Source organism: Plutella xylostella, chromosome 19, assembly GCF_932276165.1.
Source record: "Plutella xylostella chromosome 19, ilPluXylo3.1, whole genome shotgun sequence".
Classification (NCBI taxonomy): Eukaryota; Metazoa; Arthropoda; class Insecta; order Lepidoptera; family Plutellidae; genus Plutella; species Plutella xylostella.
The window spans coordinates 408,284-428,001 of record NC_063999.1 but is presented as its reverse complement, the minus strand read 5'-3'; the positions used below and the strand labels follow the sequence as shown (position 1 = coordinate 428,001).

At 37.0% G+C, this 19,718-nt stretch overlaps 1 protein-coding gene across 5 annotated transcripts in view; it reads right to left on the bottom strand.

Annotated features, from left to right (window-relative positions):
* The window catches only part of LOC105384052 (protein prickle-like), a 333,604-nt gene that overhangs the window by 124,758 nt on the left and 189,128 nt on the right, over window positions 1-19,718 (bottom strand). Inside the window, exons 1-3 of one of the 5 annotated variants that reach the window (XM_048627917.1) lie at window positions 10,526-10,871; window positions 3,853-3,888; window positions 2,186-3,060 (exon numbers count right to left, since the gene is read on the bottom strand). The exons of 3 other annotated variants lie outside the window; for them this stretch is intronic. In XM_048627917.1, coding sequence (XP_048483874.1) covers window positions 2,186-3,057 — 872 coding nt within the window. In that variant the 5' untranslated portion in view covers window positions 3,058-3,060; window positions 3,853-3,888; window positions 10,526-10,871. Of the gene's footprint in view, window positions 1-2,185; window positions 3,061-3,852; window positions 3,889-10,525; window positions 10,872-19,718 lie in introns of those variants that run through there. One more of the 5 variants, XM_048627918.1, reaches the window with a different exon arrangement.

The window sequence follows — 19,718 nt, the reverse complement described above, 5'->3', positions numbered from 1 at the left end:
TGCGATAGATAATAATAATTGTAATTGCATAGCCTGTTTCGCTCACAAAAAGTGATAAATTAAAACAAAGTCTTTTTGCACAGGAACTGAAAGTTTGGTCGACACAGAGGAAGGATGTGGTGAGCTCTTACAAAAGCAACCACTTCGTCTCTCTCTGTGTGTATGTCTACTACCAACCTGTATTCACACCTGTTAATATTAAAACAATTTACTAACTGACCTCGAAACTCTACTTACAGAGCAACAAATTTACTATTATTGTATTTAATTAACCCCTGGAACATCCGATCTACTGAACGATTTCAATATGCGTGGTACCTACTTGATTACAAAACGCCAAAAGCTTACGTTACGTCTTGAAGATTCATTGTCACATGCTCATATGCATCGATGTTCCTGAGCAAGTCCCGCGCTTTATCGATTTTAAATGCAATAAAAAAAAAAAAACAAAAAATCAACATGGCGTCGAAGCGACCACAGACAAGACGATGTTATCTTCCCGCGCTACTGTGTGCCATCGGATTAACTGACAATCATTACTTTGTACACGGACAGAAGAGTTAACTTTACAAAGTGACTTTCAAAATCAGACCACGATTTGATTTTCGTAAAGATAGTGGCGCCGAACTAAATAAAGAAAGTAGGTTTGTTATACTATCTATAAATTTTCAGGTCTATGTAGCGGACTATATGCTAAATCGGGTTGTATATTAACTAAATCATCCAGTATTTTATTACAAAACTTTTAATAGATACTGAAATAAAATTGGTCAGCATATTTTGTGTTTCCTGTCCTGGAAAGCGTGTACTTGCAGCACATTCCTCGGAAACACTTAATAACTTTGAATAATAACAAAACCACACGTTCCACGAAGTATCATTATTATTGGTCGGCGTCTGGGGGGTCACTCTATATGAAGAAAAACAAAGTTTCTGAGTGCTGTTGAGCGAGCAATGACTCGTTGGTTGTAAAACATGCCGATTGCACGACGGTTTCGTTCATTCGTTTTTCGTCAGTATGGAGTGACCCTCCTGGCCCTGCAGACTGGTTGCGGGTCGCATGCGTCCAACAAAAGCTGCACACGAAAATTACTACACGTGGAAATCGAAAAAAAAAACTACCGGATGTCTGCAAAAAGTTAATTCAAAGTTTCGACATTTTTGAAGAATGTCAAAGACAACGTTTATCAGCCTTTGCCGAAATAGGAATTACAAAACATGTAAAGACTATCATCTAGATTTTCTACTAGAGTTCAGTGATAATGATAAACGATAACATCAGTAAGCGAATCACGTCTTACTGTGGTGTCGAAGTATGAGTGCACTCGAGTCCATATCGAGAGAAACAAGTTGCTGCACTATTTATTGATGTGGACCTGTTGGATTAGAGCCATTTGGCTCACGGCGCGAAACGTTCCCTGGAAATGCTTCCTCTGACCTTGTGTTTACTTTTTTATGGCTAAGGAGTCGTTTCTTTTCAGCCAGATACAGTCAAAATATAGAGTATCTACGTGCACTTTATATCATCAATCGATATAGAGTACCTTTGTGCACTTTACTCCCTAATCTCCCTATACTCGTTATATAGGATATAGTAGGTATATACATTTTTTATGTCCATGAAACGACCATAACGAATAACGTAATACATTAGGCTCTCAAACCACTGTCATTGGCCCTAATAACCATTTTAATTCCATTATCTGTGAAATGGTGTGCTTTATGTTCAAGTTTTTAACTTAGTGCGTGGAAGTTATTATTCGGAGTTTTACTACTCGATTATGTGTTACCTCAAGTTACGTGTAAATATGTTATAGTAACATTTATGTTTTATAGCATTTTTAGGAGTCGTCAAGTTTTATTGTTTATTGTAGCTTGTAAAACACAACTTTATGTGCACATCAGAAAGTCAACATCGTTTGATTCATGAGTTTTATCACAAAAATCTTTAACGCTTTTACAAATCTATTTTTCGAAGGTACGGTCAGGTGCAGAGAAACCTGACAATGCTTCTGAGAGGGGTCAGGTTTTTCTGCACCTTACTTGTACGAGCTTCTTCGTAAGTACGAAGAAAAGCTGGTTTAATACCTAAGTTATTTTTTTTTCTAAAAACTTTATACCTCTAATCCCCGAATCACCAGAGGTTGCTCGAAAGTCAATAAAAATTTCAATAATAGGTACTCACGCATTGCACTCGGTGACTGCAGTCTGCGTGACGGTGACGAGCGTGGTGGTGGTGGTGGTGAGGCGGTCCCCCGCGCAGCGCCGCGCCCCCGGCCCCCGGCCCCCCGCCCCCGCCAGCTCACGGTCCCCGTGCGGCACCAGCCCTCGGTTGGGCCCCGACTGCACCGAGGAGCGCTGGAACTTCAGCGCCGCCGTCGTCCTCCCGTCCGTCGAGATATCCGTCTCTTCAGTCACAATCGCCCCTTTCCTCGTCCGACACACCATCTTCGAAGTCTTGCCGAATGTATTGCCGTTCTTGTGGATCTGCTCTTTGGAGTCTAAGATTTCAGGTCTCGATCGCGAGCTGCCCAAATTTTCTGCTAAGGGCAACCCGTTTTCTAACATACTTTTAATATTGTCTGCGTTTAAACTAGATCCCCAAATGTCGTCGAGGTTTGTCGAGTTTATAATGTCCTCGTAGTCTCTTTGTATGGGCTGTCTTCTTTGGTCTCTCTGCCAGCTGCTTTGGAACTCGTTGAAGCCGTAAATTGGCTCGGATTCGACGCCGAAAGTAACTGTTGTTTTCTTTAATTTCGGCTTATCTATTTCATCTGGAGCGGGCTCTATGTCTGCCGGTGCTGTTGGTGTATTATTTTGATCGAGAAAATCGTCGGTAAGTTCCGTTATCCGCGCCCCAGATCGCTTGGTGTCTGTCAGATCGAAGTTGATGGTGTTGGTGTGCGTCATTTTTCTCCTCCCGTAGAGCTGTCGGTAGTACTTCTCTTGGTCTCCGTGCAGCCAGCACACGCGCCACCACTGCTTGCACATCATGATGTTGGCCGAGTTGGAGGTCTTCACGTGCCGCGTGGCCGTCGTCGTTGCCGTTGTCGTCATTTTTAACCGACTTCAAAAAAAGGAGGAGGTTCTCAATTCGTCGGGATCTTTTTTTTTTTTTTTATATTTTTTTTTATGTATGTTCACCGATTACTCCGCCGTTTATGAACCGATTTTGAAAATTCTTTTTTTGTTGTATTGGGTTGAGCTCCCAGGTGGTCCCATTTTTTTTTCAGAATTTTATCTCACCCCCAAGGGTGGGTAAAGGGGTAAAAACAGGGTATGAATTTCCATTTTGGGCACATATTAACCGATTCTAATGAAATTAAGAACTTAAATATAGTTCTTATAACAAAAAAATATGATGGTGACCTTGAGCTGATCTGATGATGGAAACGGAAGGCAGTCAGGGGAACTCCTCAACGGTATATAGCAACTACTTCGTGTTTAGGCTTGAATGATTCGTATTGATTAGTAGGACTTTTTGGTATCATTTGCACCTTACTTTTGATTGAAAATTATTACAAATAAACTAAAAACTATTAAATAAAATAATAATTAAAAAAATTAAAAAACCGACTTCAAAAAACCACTAAAATGTAAGAAATAATTTAAGGTTTACACAAATTCTACTCGTATGAGACAGTACAAATATACCTAAGCAGGAACTGTTCTTTTTTGAAGTTGGTGCCATATTTCTTCAGATTACTTTGTCACCGCACCAACATCAAAAAAGAACAGTTCCTGCTTAGGTATATTTGTACTGTCTCATACGAGTAGAATTTGTGTAAACCTTAAATTATTTCTTACATTTTAGTGGTTTTTTGAAGTCGGTTTTTTAATTTTTTTAATTATGGTTTATTTCTGTTCTTTATTCACTTAATTTATCTCCTGAAATCGTCCATAAAACGGTCGGTATTGAATGCTACTTGTATTTGACTTGTGTTATTTATGTACTTATTCATATTTCTACTAAATTATAAGTTGTAACCTTTATAAATTCTACTGCAACAACTTAGACCACTTCATTAGGCACGGACACGACTACCGTCCGCTCCGAAGTTTATTTATTTCATATTACTTTGAGGTTTTATTTCAACAGTCGCCCACCCGGCTCTGTACACTTTATAATTATAACCTGCTAATGACAACCCTCCGAGAGCCAATAAACTTCAATGGGTTTACTGCTCGAGAATACTGATAATGCTGAGGAGTATAGCCTGTCTGTACAAATATGAAGGTCTATTTTGTAAGGCCTATGTTACTAGTAGATATATTGTAGAGTATAGATATTGGAGGTTATACGTGTTGGGTAAAGAAATTTGATCTAAAACACCAACTAAGCCAGATGTTTCTTTCCGTAACTTCCCCAATAGCAAGACACCAGACAGTATGGAGGCACCTGCACACTAAACTAATAGCCTCCACACCACATCTAATCTCAAAGAGTGCAATCTGTTGCGCACATAGAGCTAAGATAAATCTAGCTAACTTATATTTTGCCAAGAAATTGCTCTTACAGAGATTGCTGTAATACTTTGTTCCGCTATTATTACGCGCTGTACCGTGCTGCTTATTTCGCTCGCCTCTACTTAATCTTAGGTCTGTGGTTTCTCTGTATTTTCTTTAGTAATTTTTAGTTAGCTTTCTTCATTTAGTTCGTGATTTACTGTTAATATCGTAGGTTCGTTTTAATGCCTGCAGTTTGTTTTGTGTTGGCGGGAAGGCGTCTTCGGTTGATTGCGCCCTGATTCAAAATAAAAGGTAGAGTTTTCATCCTTAAATCACTGCAGTTTCTGACAAGTGTATGGTTGTTTCTAACAACAACTCGAGTTTTACGATTTCTAATAATAACTTTAATTCTTCGCGCAAATTTATCGATAAGTATATTTACCGAGCACAACACTAATTGCGCCGATGAATCAAGTGGCGGGTCTGCACTGTAATTATCGATATTATCGACCCGCTTGCGAGATGACCGGCACATCACTATTGTAGGTCTAGATCGTCTACAATTAGGGGTCTAACATGATTTGTGGTTGATTGTTCTCGATACAAAGAGCTTCTGTTAATTCTAGTCCGCGGTAAAGCAAACATTGTTGTTTATTGCCATTTCCTGGTTCGTTATTATTACAGGGTAAAGGCCGTTATGGCCAAAATAACAGAAGTTATTGCCTTAAAATAACGATGTTTTTTTAACTACCATCGTAATATTTCTTTTTATAGTGAGCTATAAATAATATCCAAATTAATTCCTTACACATCTTTATCGGTAACATTTTCATTTCATAATCATCTTTATTAACAACTGCAAATAAAATTCTTCGGTTTAACATTTGATAATGAAGGCAGATATTATAACCAAGCAGATTTAAAAATATGAAACCACATAATCGACCTACATTATACTAGGAACAGGTTATCAAACCGTTATGACTATACTAGTTATAAAGCACTTCGCTACACAAAATGCGCATACGCAGACCCATGCAAATGAACCGAAAGCGCGTTAAAAACTGCCATTACCGATACCATAGCCATCTCTTTCACCCACCGCCGAAATATGGCTGGGGAAAAGAGATAGACTGAGGGGTTTGGTCATTTTTCAAACAATTTGCTACGGCCTCGGGGCTGGCGGTTTAAAAAATAATGTGGGATTTTAATGCTGCTGCGGGCTTCCACGAGTTTTGAGCTCACGGAAGAATCTTTAATGAGCTGAGCTCCTTGAAAATTGCTGTTTTAGGGTGCGTGTGTGGATCCTTTAATAGAGCTTCTGTGTTTTATATCGATGTAACGGTCAAAAAGTTGATGCTTGTCTACAGGACGTTGCATCGTGGAACATCGCACATCTTTTTAAATATCATCTTGTTTGATCCACTGAGCGTTTTACATGTCAGTGCGATGTCGTTGGCGCATGGAATCAAGATGTTCCCAGGACAAATAACACATCCTTCAAGCATAATAGACATCGACGATTTCCACACGATAACGCAGCCGACATCCACCTAATAATCAGCGGTTATCCAGAAGCCTATCTCATTAAAAAACAATTAGCATTCCAGCAAAACGCGGTCGGGAGCCGCGGGCGGCGGCGGCGGCGGCGCGGTGCGGGCCGGCCCAGGGGGCTACTCTATATGACGAAAAAATAACCTCCTTATGTCAAAGATCATTTTTATCTGAGTTAGAGAGGGTCTAAACAGTTCAATAGCTAAAACGTCCTATAACTTTTCTATGAATAAGGGGGTAAGTTTCGGAGCGCTACTGCGCGAGTCCCGACTCTACTCGTATCTCGTGGCATTAAACGTGCCGATTTCACGACAGCCCCCGTTCGTTCGTTTTTCGTCAGTATAGAGTAACCCCCCTGGCACTTAATGACCCGCTGCAGGCGACCTGTCTCTGTATGCTTAAAAATGGTTCCCTTTGGCAGCGGAGGAGACCATATAAATAAATAATTATAACGTACGAGGCCTCGAGAAGGCTTGGTAGAGACCTTTGAGTCGCACGAACTGAAATAGATGTCCGATGCATGTGTGTTGTAGTGCCTCAGAAGTAATAAAATGAGATCCGTGGAAAAATATATGGATTTATTTCATACGCTTAGAAAAATTCAAAGAAAGTAGATTATTATCCAGTTAGCGTAAAGACTTTTCACAGCCGTAGTGAAATTACATTTTACATAAGGATATATAGGAATGTATAATACCGTAACGGTTTTGATAATTTAAACCCAATCTATTTATCACTTACGCACATAAATCCGCCGGACACAATCTCGGACTCAAACTAACTAGATCTATGAAGACAAATGACGTCTGACCCACAGCGTGCCGCCTGATGCGATACTGGTCTCGGCGAGGCAGGAGGGTAACTCTATACTGACGAAAAACGAACGAACGGGAGCTGTCGTGCAATCGGCACGTTTAATACTACGGTTTTCGTCATATAGAGTGACCTCGGTGGTCTCGGAGCGGGCACCACAGTGCAGCGAGGCAGCCGCTGAGCCGCCAGGACGCCGCCAATTTGTTACCAATAACGGTGCTACCAGTTCCGACAGGCGACAAGAAGAGATGAAAGTGTCCACGCCTCGGCACGCTGCACATTCGACTAGGATATTCCCATAAAAGCCTGCAAGTACTGACAACCTGTCCCGGAGGAAAAAAGTGAGGCTACAGCTCTGTTTAGAGCCGACCGGCGGAATGCCGATTGCTTCTCAATTTGTGGTGTTTCTACTGATTTTCAATGTGATCGCTTCGTGGAAACGATTGTTATTGATGTGATGCGGATATTCCGATCCGTTGTGCGTGGCTTTACGGAGGACATCGGTAGCTATGTGGCTGCACATGTTCTTAGTTTGTTCAGCGCATACGAATAAAAAGAAAAGGAGAAATATTTTTGCATAATGAAATAATTAAAATACTCATTCGATTCAGAGAATGTTCTCTAAAACTATTATCTGTACACGAAGTGAAACTTAAGGTAAAACAATGGTTACTAAGCCTAAATTATGATCAAACCGAGTCCATCATAACAATACAAACGTAGCGATAAAACTATCGTGTACTATTGTATTTTGCATGCTTTATGTATTTATGTATGTATTCATAAGGATATATATGTATATCTATGTTATAACAATATTTATTTAACACACTGTCACTATCTTAATATTTATTACACAGTACATTTTTATTTTTTTTTATCACATGAAATAATGCAAAATCGCTTCCGCTTGTGACCAACATTGTCGTTCATAGCAATCAAATAGGAATAATACTCGATCGCCACGACACAGGTTCGCCTAGTGTGGGATCATCGGTAAACTATGTAAACTTATTTAAATCTACCCTCTTTGTAACTTGCTCGTATTTGTTATTTATTTTATATATATTTTTTCTCGATGTACAATGTTACCGTAATAATTGCATGTTTGTTTGTGTATTAGTTTTAAGTTTTAATTCGTATATGAATAAATAAAAAAAAAAAATGAAAAATGATTCACAAATGGATGCATGCAGATTACTTCTGTTTCTCTACATGCGAAGCTGATTCATTTTCACCTCTATGTCGACCGAGTCCGTTGGATGACCTTAAATATCAGGCGAGGCAATATTAATAAACCCTTGTTTGTAAGTACATTGAACGCCATGTCGGCATATCGCAGCATTAGCATACAAATGAGAACCGTTGGTCCTGCAACTCCCTCACTAATGTTATAGCAGTGAATTATACTTATAATGCAGATGATTCAATTAAAGAACCAGTTGGTTTTATTGATGCAACTCACAGGATTCAACGAATGTACTGCGAACTGCGCAAGAGTTATTATTTAGTTAATACCTGTCGTAATAAAGAAATAAAAGGATGTGTTAAAAGTTAAAATACAAAGATTACGAAAAAGTAAACATAAACCATTAAAGGTGAGGAATCTTAATAGACACTTAAAGAAGGCTTTTATGATTTTACAAAGACAAGAACGTTGTATTGCAATTGAGTGAAAACTTAATAAAACCCTGTGAATATTTTATTGTATGAAAGAATCTCATAGAGATAAGTAGTTAGCATAGGTGGTCGAAGATATGTGAAATACCAGCCCCCACATGACTAGGATATTTCTAGAAAATATTCAAGAAGAATGGCTATGGAATGCTAGCAATTTCTTCAAGTTTTGTATATATATTATGTATAAGTTGAAGCGCTCAAAATGATTTAAGCCGTTATATCCGGAATTCCTGCAAGCTGCTGGCATTCAAGAAATTGAAGGAATATTGTTCCCTTGTGATCGCTATAAGAATAGTTACAGGAAAGCAATCTTTTCTTGAAATTGAAACCGCAGCCGCCAGCCCCCGCTGATGATGAGGTCTGCACGTGACCGATCCACTGCACAGCCATCTCGTCAGCTGATACTACCAATGCATCCTTTAATATTCAACCTTAATGCATTTCAGTCAAGATCATTTCACGTTTCACAGAAAAACATGAGGAATTAGGTTCAATATTCGCAATACCGTCTTAGTTACCACTCATGATGAGTCACTTTAGACTGACAACAATTTTAGTGGCTTTTAGAGTATTGTGATGTTGCTTATAATAAAATTAATATCACTCAGTATCATAATGCGGGCAATCATTGCTACGTCGGATACTAACGCATCACGATGTAAAACTTGCAATAGCAGAGGCATTGTGTTTTTATTTCTTTTGCCATGTTCAGTGATATTTATCGACCTCGGGGGCCTGTACTATCAATCGATCACGTAACATAATGTTTCTTGTGGCCGTTCTTATGGATAACTTAATAAGTACTAGTAGCGACCTGACTGGGTACTTAATAGTTATTTTTTTAATAAATTGTATGCCTGGGTCTTCTTTGACTCTTGCATAGATGATAAAATTAACTTTTATTTTGTTTTTCTATAAGTTAATTTAAAGCTCTATGTTATTACGTTATTAGATAATTAGAAACCCAACAATTAGTTACCCATTATCACAACAAAGGCTTCTGTTTTTAGTGTTTCTGTATATAATTAAAAGTTTAATACATTTCGCTTGTCTGCCTCAAACAATGGCTCAGCTCTCCGACGTCGCTTTTCATGAGTTTCTCCATACTGCGCAAGTTAAACGAATTATACCTTAAACGGTAAAGCATCTAATAGCTTAAGAGAACTCACGCCAAATTTTAAACAAGTTATTTCAGGAATTATAGTTACTTTGGTTACACATGTTGGTTCAAACGATTTTATATTTGTTTTGCAAGATAGGTCAAAGATACTATTTAAAATCATTAGAGTTAATACTCTATTATGTTCATTACCCACTGCAGCTGTCAGTTTCCGGAAAAGCTGATGTTGTGTAATATTTGGTTTGATGCTGCCCTCTTCACAAACAATGGCAAATGCTTGAGCTAAAATCTTACGAATGTTATCTTACTGTCAATTGTTTTATAATACAACTTTTAATTGGTGCATTAAGGTTATCTACATTATCGTTGAAGGCTTATTTAATGATAATTGTACCAACTAAAGTAGTCAGGTAAAGGGAAGCTCCCGTAAATATGAAAATGAAAGTTTATATACTTATCGAGCTAACTTTATCAACCTAATAGTAATGATAAACTTAAGAGATAAACGGTTTTAATGGTGAAGTAATAGATTTAAGTTGATGTTTGCAGTGACTGGTTAAATTGCGTGCATTTATGGTGCTGCTTACTGCTTATTGGTTATAACAATAACGGTATTAAGATGAAAATATAGCTAGGTATACCTATAATGTGATAATTGGTTTGAATACTATTTATAATACCTCATACCTATAAATTGAAAATAAGTTACTACATATTGGTAAAAACCATTTTATTTGCTTTTAATCTTATCTCAAAAGGTTGTGTCCATTGACGATTGAACATTGTTTATTTTATTTGGTGTTGCATTTATTAATAAAGCTTATCAAAGTGGTCTAGTCGTAGCGGTAGGTTTTTTTGTTATTTTTATGATGAATTCATCCACAAGCCAAATACAAGCGCATAAGTTACCCATACATCCAACGGTCCCATAGAAAATCCGATTGTTTAATAGATCACTGTAATCCTATGATGAACTCACTTTCTACACAACACAAAAAGCGCACTTTTATCTCACTGAGCACGCGATCACAGTTCACACACCGTGAATCCGCCGGTACGTCACAAAGGAAATTCACATTTCCGAAACTTCCATTCAGGATCCCAAAACACACGACATTGTTGTCAAACTCATTTTCGTATTAGATCGCGCTGGCCGCATAGGAAAATGGATAGAATCGGAGCGAAAGCATTTGAAATCCGAACGGGATCTTCCCGGCGCGGCCGCGCATGCGCAACTGAGTGACACGGCGGCGGCCAACCGGCGCGCGCGGCGCCCGCGGTGGCGAGGGGGACCAAACATATCGACAGCTTTAAGCTAGAACGAGACAAGGATACCTCATAAAAACCACATCCCTTTAACCCTAAGGTTATGCCAATTCAAATTGAACCTCTTATTTATGTATTTAATTGATTTCGATCCTATTGATACATATTAAACTCTCGCTCCCAATATAGTCACTGAATTATTAGCTTTCTTTGATCAAATCACCTTCTCCAATCTACTTACTAGAAAGTTCCAACTAATGCATTTATCATTAATTATAGAGCGTAGTAACGTATCTATGTCACTCTGATAAATGTTTATAATAAATGATTCAGTTTTATAAAGACTGGTTGTACTGAGGTTACCCACTCTTGTTAATTGATTTACTTACCTCGTTGGTCATTAAGAGTTTTATTGAAATTAATGAAGATTGTAATGGACCTTTAGAATTTAATTGAAATGTTCAGTCGGTTATCTTTTAAGCGCCTTTAATTTAGTTCAGTAACATTTGTTGTATTAGAATAATTATAGAATAAAGTAAATCCACAATGAAATCATTGATGAAATTAATTACTTGTTTAAGCGTTATTAATTTCGTACATAATTTTATCGTTTATCAAAAAATATATACCTACACTAAAACTATAGACACATATTAGGTACTTTTCAATGATTTACGGCAAACATTTGCTAACCATAAAAAATCCTCAAAGGCAATTTGAAAAACTATGAGAGGGTATTGTTGAACATTGTGTGTAAGTAGACATAAACTCGTTGATCAACCAACAGGAACCAGAGGGTCACTGTGTATGACGAAAAACTAACATTCGGAGTGCTGCAGCGCAAGCCACAGCTGTATCTCGTTGTATTAAACGTGGTGATTGCACGACAGCTATCGTTCGTTCGTTTTTCGTCAGTATGGAGTAACCCCCCAGCCCCGCGCTACCTCGCAATCATCGTAATACCAGCAGATGATCCCGCACGCGCTTCCACTTCCACTGCCTCCACAATCGAATCTCACTTCGAATCTTCAACAAATAGAGCAACTTTTTCAACGTCTACTTTATCTCCAGTTGGTACAACTACGACATCTGTTGCGGGAATTCTATCTTTAACCGCAATAATGTAATGCTCATATTCCCTATTACCTGTTCTGACACCTGTATTTTCCACTCCATCTGCTGGGAGTTTTCATTCTATGTCACAGAGGTTAAAGTCCGTTTTGCTACAGTGTTGAGGTGTGAATAATGTTTGTTTGAAATGCGATTGTAAAGTGTTAGGGATAAAGGATGAATTGCTGTATTGGCTTCATTAGGGGTGAGTGAGTTCGTGAAACCCAACAGTTGGCAGGTGGATGCGAATATGTGGACTAAGTTACAAGATACAGCGAATTAATTTACTGAAATGTTTACATATTTTGCTACAAAAACATGCATATTACTTAAAATACTTACTCATTTTAATGAGTAGTTATAATGGGTTATAGTTATAGTTATAATTATTATATGGGTTTCTTTGCATTGAGTATTTCCTCTATCATTATAACCCTACCTTCATACAGTTATTAATTATTTGCTACAAGACAGTCTATGTCAATAAATTTTATTGAAGAAACTAAACAAATGTAGAAGGTTAATGTCCATTATAATTTTATGGTCGGTATGCATTTATGTGCAAAGCCTATTAAATCCTACTACCGCTTATTTCATATATGTTGTCCCACCACCCTGGCCACCATCAGCATACCAGCAGCAGTGGGTGGATCGCTCTGGTCAGCTCCAGTTCAAGGTCAGCAGTTCGATTGCCGTTACGGACACCATTCAACCGTAAAGCCGACCAGAGGACTTAATTTCTAAATTGTACATCGAAGTGATGAAGTGACGGATGGAGTGGATAGTGAAGTAGCTGTTGCCTGAATAAGGGATATGGATGACTGAACCAACATGTGAGAAAGTAATGTGTAGCAAAAACCTCACTAAAGCCTTATGTAAACGTAGCATTGCTTTCTCTAAGGACCTTATCTTCAAAAATAATCAACACAAAAGATAAAGAAGATAATGAAAACCATGATGTTAAGTATTAAGTAAAAAGTTAACATACAGAAAACAGTTAAGTAACAAATTGATAAACAAGCCGTAAACTTGAAAGCAACAAAATAGCTATTCTCAGCTAATCTGGCTACAAATGATATCGAGTTAATAAATAACAAATCGCTATCAAAAAGATATACTACAGAGCGATCAACATTAGCTCCTTATCGTGGACATTACAATGGAGGGACCAAAAAGAGGAAGACAAAAAAGGGTGCCGACGGCGGATGGAAAAAAAAACGAGCACGGGTCACTGGACAAGACCTGTTCCGCTTTCTTACAACCTGCCCTTTCAAATAAAAAATACGCTTTAAAACAAAGAATTATAACGCTTATGTGGTGCACGAAATGGTCTATAATTAATAACGAATTCTGTATAAAATTAGGTTCAATAAAGTGACTCGGGAAGTGGATCAAGACAGGGGTTGGAACTTAAATGGGAATTTGGTATTATGAATAACATCGGTTCGGTTGTACAGTTTTTTCTATATAGGTACGAGTAGATTGTAACTATAGTAAAGGTAACGTGATTTTATGCTCAATGCCTGTGTTGGGCCATATAGTTTTCAGTTCTAACCCAAAATAAAAAGGACAAGAATAACCACCCTTTACAAATTCAACCCAACCCAACACTAGACATTAAAGTACCTTCTGAAGATCCTTTTAAATCCAGCCGTATCTAGAGAAGTCTCAATCTATGAAATAAAGTGTTAACCGCGATACGGCCCGCTCCTCCGCCATAAATAAAGTAAGTGGCCTATTCCGGTGCCCGTGTTAACATGCCTCCCGACGAGAAATAGAGCAAAAAGATCAAAAACCCATAATGGTGTACACTGTTTTATCTCCCGAATGGGTTCGAGATTGCGGGGATCGGGGAATTTGTTCGGAGTTCGGACAGCGGTTCGTGTGGAACTAGTAGTCGATGTATCTCTTTGAATGGATTGTAGATGAAGGCGTTTCGAGTCAATTGAAATCTACCTTAAACAAAACATAACCATTTCATTTAATATTTTATTTTTCCTAAAATTGTATGTTTAAAACCAAAAATGTATGTAATATGTGAATGTAAATTTAGGTAAAACACCTCGAAGCTCTACATACATACTAGAGGTATAAGAACAGCTCAATGTGGTTACGAAACCCGGCTAAGGTACTATATACCTACCTACTTATAAATCTTACAATACTTACTCCATTTCCCACCACGTTGGTAAGCACACACAGACCAAAACTTCACTTAACATAATTTGAATCGAGATTAACTATAATTTGGTTAACATAATTTTTCATCACTCTTGCTGGAGGTGGAAAAAACAGTTAATAATGATAGTACAAACGTCGATGTGGTACAGACAGACATTACCGAAATTGCTATTAGATCATAGTGTAGCGATGTTTGAGAACGAATTATCATAATTGATCACAATCTAACGTGTTCAACATTACTGGAGATAAGTATAGGCAGGTAGGTACTTACTTTAAATATTTTATGATGAGGAAAACCTGGATTTTTTTTGAAAGGCCAAGCGAATCTCTTTTTCATCCAAATGTGACTGCAAGTTATTGCTTTTTGAAAGACTTTGTAAAATTCTTCATTATAATGATTTTAGATTTTCCAAAAAAACTTTGTTATTGAGATATGCTTTTTTCCATGAATTTTCAAAAAATATAGAATAGGGTTCATCAGAGCTTCTAAGTCTCTTTCTTTTGGCCTACTATACAACTTTAGCAAATGCTCTGTATATTTTGAAGAAACACCTGTCTGATCGGTTAACGCGAGCACAGAGACTAGTCAACAGCTGATATGCATGTAGATAGGTAAATGTTGAAGTTCTGTTAACAGGTGTCGTTGATTCACAGAACAACAATGCGATCCCGCTGCCTCTCACAGATAAAATCGCAATTACCACAAAAAAGAAACTATCTTTTAATAAGGGATTCCTCACTTCTGAACCTGTTCTAGGCCGTGAGTTATTGGCATTGTTTGCTTCTTGCGTTACGTGGTGCTGTACAGATCAATTATTTATAATCACTAGTGCTAATACTGACTGAGGCTAAAAAATCTCGACAAGGTTGATGACAAATGAGGTTATTATTTTTGAATGCGGTTTTAATGAACAAACATAGCAAGGGGCTGCGAGCACCAAGAAAAAAGAGCACCAAGAACAAAGCGATAGAGATTACAGACACACGCATGAAACCAAAAACCAAAAACATACACATTTATTGATTAGGATTTATAGATCGTTTTAGAATTTAATGAGGTGTTTTTTTTTTCAAATTGCATTTAATTGAATATATTATTAGTTTGGTAAGTATTAAATTTTGACCGTTTGTTATGTTTTCTACACATTAAAATTTCGACATCCACACATGTCATGTAGTATCTTTAGATCTCTAGATAGGCGTGGCCAAACACATATGTAATATACATATTATTAAACAAAGCTAAACTACGAGCCGACCATTTATCGGAACAAAGAGTTGGGAACGAGCGGCGAGGAATAACAGAATCAAACGGCGACGTGGGAGCCTCAGATATAACAACACTTAAAAAACTAGCCAACTCAATTGATAAAAAGTTGTTGGTGTAAATTCTTCGCCTACTACAATGTGTGGTGCAAGAGAAAAGCTCGTAACGCTAGCCGCTCGCCACTGTGCGAGATAAAGTAAATGATAATATTTATACTAATATCATAAACGTGAAAGTTTGTAAGTATAGACGGATAGATTGAAGTTTGTTACGGGAAAATTGAAACTGGACATTTTTTTATGAAAAATGGCATGTACTAAACTAACCAACTACCTATAATACTTCCTTAACTTAATTCCTTTACCGTATTACTCAATGGTGAATGTATTAAAATTTCTTAATTGTAAACATTTTCTGCCTATCAATCTTGCCTTTGTTCAACAGTGGGACACTGTAAAGACTAGTCATTAGACTACACAAAAAAGGTGCAGTCCTCTCATTCACGACAAATAGATACCACCACGCTACAAACTTTACAATATCCTCTTTCGTCCACTTGCGCCACACCTCGGCTCGCCTGGCTCGCATAAACCATCCACTCTCCTTGTACTTCTCACTGCCCAAGTTATAAACCCGTATAATTTGACACCTACCATTTGAAACACGCTAACTCTGTGTACACGCAGTGGATATATTTATTAGCTACAGTGTTTTATTGAGCCCACATATCACATGTATATTTAGTCTAATTAGCAGTGAACTGGGCTGAGAGCCGCCTTGCCTTCGTTTACCTAATGGCAGCCATGTAGAGCCAATGACTTCTTAGAACTTCTGTTTCATAAGTTATTTGAATTGGCGAGCGAATATGTAATGTGGAAATGTGTTAAACTGAAGTTTAATATATACTTAGTTGGGGTTTCAACATCGTTAGAATTGATATCTATTGGCCATTTAACTGATAAAATTTTGGTACCTATGTTTGATTGAACATGAATAATGTTGTGAGTTTCTGAAAACAATTTTTATCCCCATCAAACGGTCTTCCAATCGTCTCAGCGTGTCCATTTAAAGAACGCCTACAGGGAATTAAATATCAATTAATACAGCATATTCTAATATGATTGAAGTGAGCAGATTAGTGCGAGGTGGCAGCAAGTAGCGACGGCAGCCAGAGACCAATAAATATGATCTGCCACCCACGTAGACGTCGCCCCAGGTATTCACGGTGACAGACAGGAAGAGAGACGGTCAATGTAGCTTGTCACTTGTCAGGGGACATTTTGTAGCACAAATCTTCTTCTTAGCGCGTCGTTGACAATCAAGTGACACTAGAGCGTATTTAAGTTTGGACACCCGTACTATGGTGCAAAGAGTCGTTGAAAGTTGATACTTTCTTCAGTGCACCTGTTTTTCAAAATCAGTATTTTTTTAAGAAATTTATAATATTAATGTTTATCATGATTCATGAACGCATATTCACGAATCAATTTCACAAATAGTGTTACAAAATAGTATATTCGCAAAATATACGAGTACATACAAATTGATACTATGAATTCCATGATTGATACTTATAGAAAACATACTTATAGATACTTATAGAAAAATGATCCGTTTCCCTACGTATAGGTAGGTATTAAGAAAATCAATTCACATCCATCGTATAGTACGAGTATCCCACATAAAACACTTCTGACATGATGCGGACAAATCGACGTCTGTCACTCAAACACACATTAGCATACACAATTGAAACCCACTCCCTGAGGACTTTAAGTAATTTGTCTCTAAATACGCGTGTAAATTGTACTTTCTCATCCTTATGGCTACGGATTTTAGGACCATGATAGTTGGAACTTAAGGGACAAGCTACAGTGAACAGATGGAAATCATTTTGACATGTGACATATTTGAGGTATTTTACTTAATTCTCAGTTAATTCTGTAATTGGTTATGTAGAATATTTTATTTTGATGGGCGTGGGTTTTATGTAGATCTATTTAACTAGCATGATAATAAGATTTGGCTCTTAGGTTATTTAGCCTAATTTGATTAATGATATTTTAACTACAAGGTATGTAGGTAGGAGATATGTATTAGTGAAGGGTTTTCAATAAGTTTTGCATAATATTAATAAAGTTAAGACTAAGTGCTGACATATACAAATACAGACTGATATACAAATCAAACTTACCTATACAAAGTTTACGAGTGATTAAATATTGGATATTTGCTAAGCTAAAATATTAACTAGTAGCTATGTATTACCGCTTTTGCTAGTAGTTATTATACTATAAACGGGGTATACTGTTTTAATTTAAATTAAGTAGGTACATATTCACAATCAATACAAAAAGTAATAAAGTAGGTATGTGATACAATGTAGAAACCTACTGAAGTTATCAACGTTTATGGTAAAAAAGGATAACATTGCGTATTTTTAAATGAAGTCATAAAGGCAAGGAAAATATTATGTCAGACAGTCATACTTACTTTTAAAATTGCCTGAATTCCCATTTCTAGTGGTATATTACTGGGTGAGTACCTCCTGTATGATTAGAAAATACATAATTATATGTAGTCACATATTTTACACTAAAGATCTACATTGTACATGTACATGTATAGTGTTTCCAGTTAGTTATAGACTGAGTCAATTAAAACCTACAACAAAACCTGTCCAGGCTCCAGCTCCATAAGGCAACAATGTTAATACAGGGTGTCTAGAATTCTAGAATAAATAGCTCGATTATAATTATGGGAGAAAAAAGGCTGAAAATGAGTGATCGGTTTATTATGTAATAAATTTAATTATGAAGAATGGCTGTAGTGCAACTATTTATTAGTAATTAGTACTAGACACACTCTATAAATAAGATGTACCGGGTTCATTGACCTGTCTTCAGCTTTAGACTAATGAAATTTATCCCTATTTAGTAACTGGAACAAAATACTATCATTAAGCTCGCGTGTACACTTTAAAGTTTTGATACGCAATAAATAATTAAATAGTAATACCTACTTAAAAATAATACATAATAGAATCAATATAATATAAATATTAGGTAATAACATCATACCCTACGTTCTCATACCTATTACCTATAATACGGAGGGTCGTTCCTATCCCCTTTAAGGAACCGCTTTATTCTGCAAATCTTAGCGAGATCGACTAAAAACTACGACATATGTAATGTTGTATGTATGATGTTCTGAAGTCAGCGTACAATGTTGCCAGTGGAGAACACACGGCTACTCATGAAATATGAACCATGTGAATGTTCTATCCCTCTTGTTAGAGAAGTGTCTTGAAGCTGCTAAAACGTAATAAAACAATTACTTATTTAATTTACAGTTCAGTTAAGTTAATAATCATTGAAAAATTCTTAAACTTAAGCAAATATTTGCCTCGAACCGTTCTTTGAAATGTAATTAATAACTTACTTACTTACAATAATGCATTTTGTTTTTATTTTTTGGTTATTAGTTTTAAGTGTTATAATTTATATTTTTTCCTTACACATCATGTTTAATAAAAACGACAGTACGACAGTAACGGTACCACATTAACCATTATTGGAGCGGCCTGGCCTCTGCCCCCGTATTGTGTAACTCCGAGTGGGGTTGGTTGGTATAAAATGGCTGACAACTTAGAACATTATTAATTAATAACTTTTTACTGACTTATCTGATTTCACAAACGTTTATGTTGAATGTAAGGATATATTGGTAGGCTTCTTGCATATTTCTTTCACTAAGATTTTTGGTGTTTTCGGTTAATAAGTCTCTAAGTTGATACCAATTATCACCGGTTGCTAACTCTCAAAAAGTTACAAAATACGGGGGCTGGTCTACCTTTCCTGCACAGTTGCTATTCTATTGTATAATGTAATGCTCGTGTGTGTTTGAACATTACATAATGGATCCTGCCGTCTGGTTGACGAGATGCATCATGTATTAGAGATCAACTCACTCCTGACAGCATAGATGTAGGAGGAAAGATAATAAATAGATAAGTGCTCCTTTAAAAACATATATTTAGCAAAATGAAGGTATTTCGTAAACTTATGGGCAAAAGTCATGGTAAAATGAATAACATAACAGAAACGGAAATGATAGAAATTAATGTTTTGGTAAAAACATGTTTTAGGAAATTCTACCTATCCGGAAATAATTTAATTGGGAAACTTTAGTGCCGGATTATTTTTACCTTATTTATGCCATTATACTTGCCAAGTTATGCAAGTTTTTGGCGTCTACTTTAGTCCGCCGCCG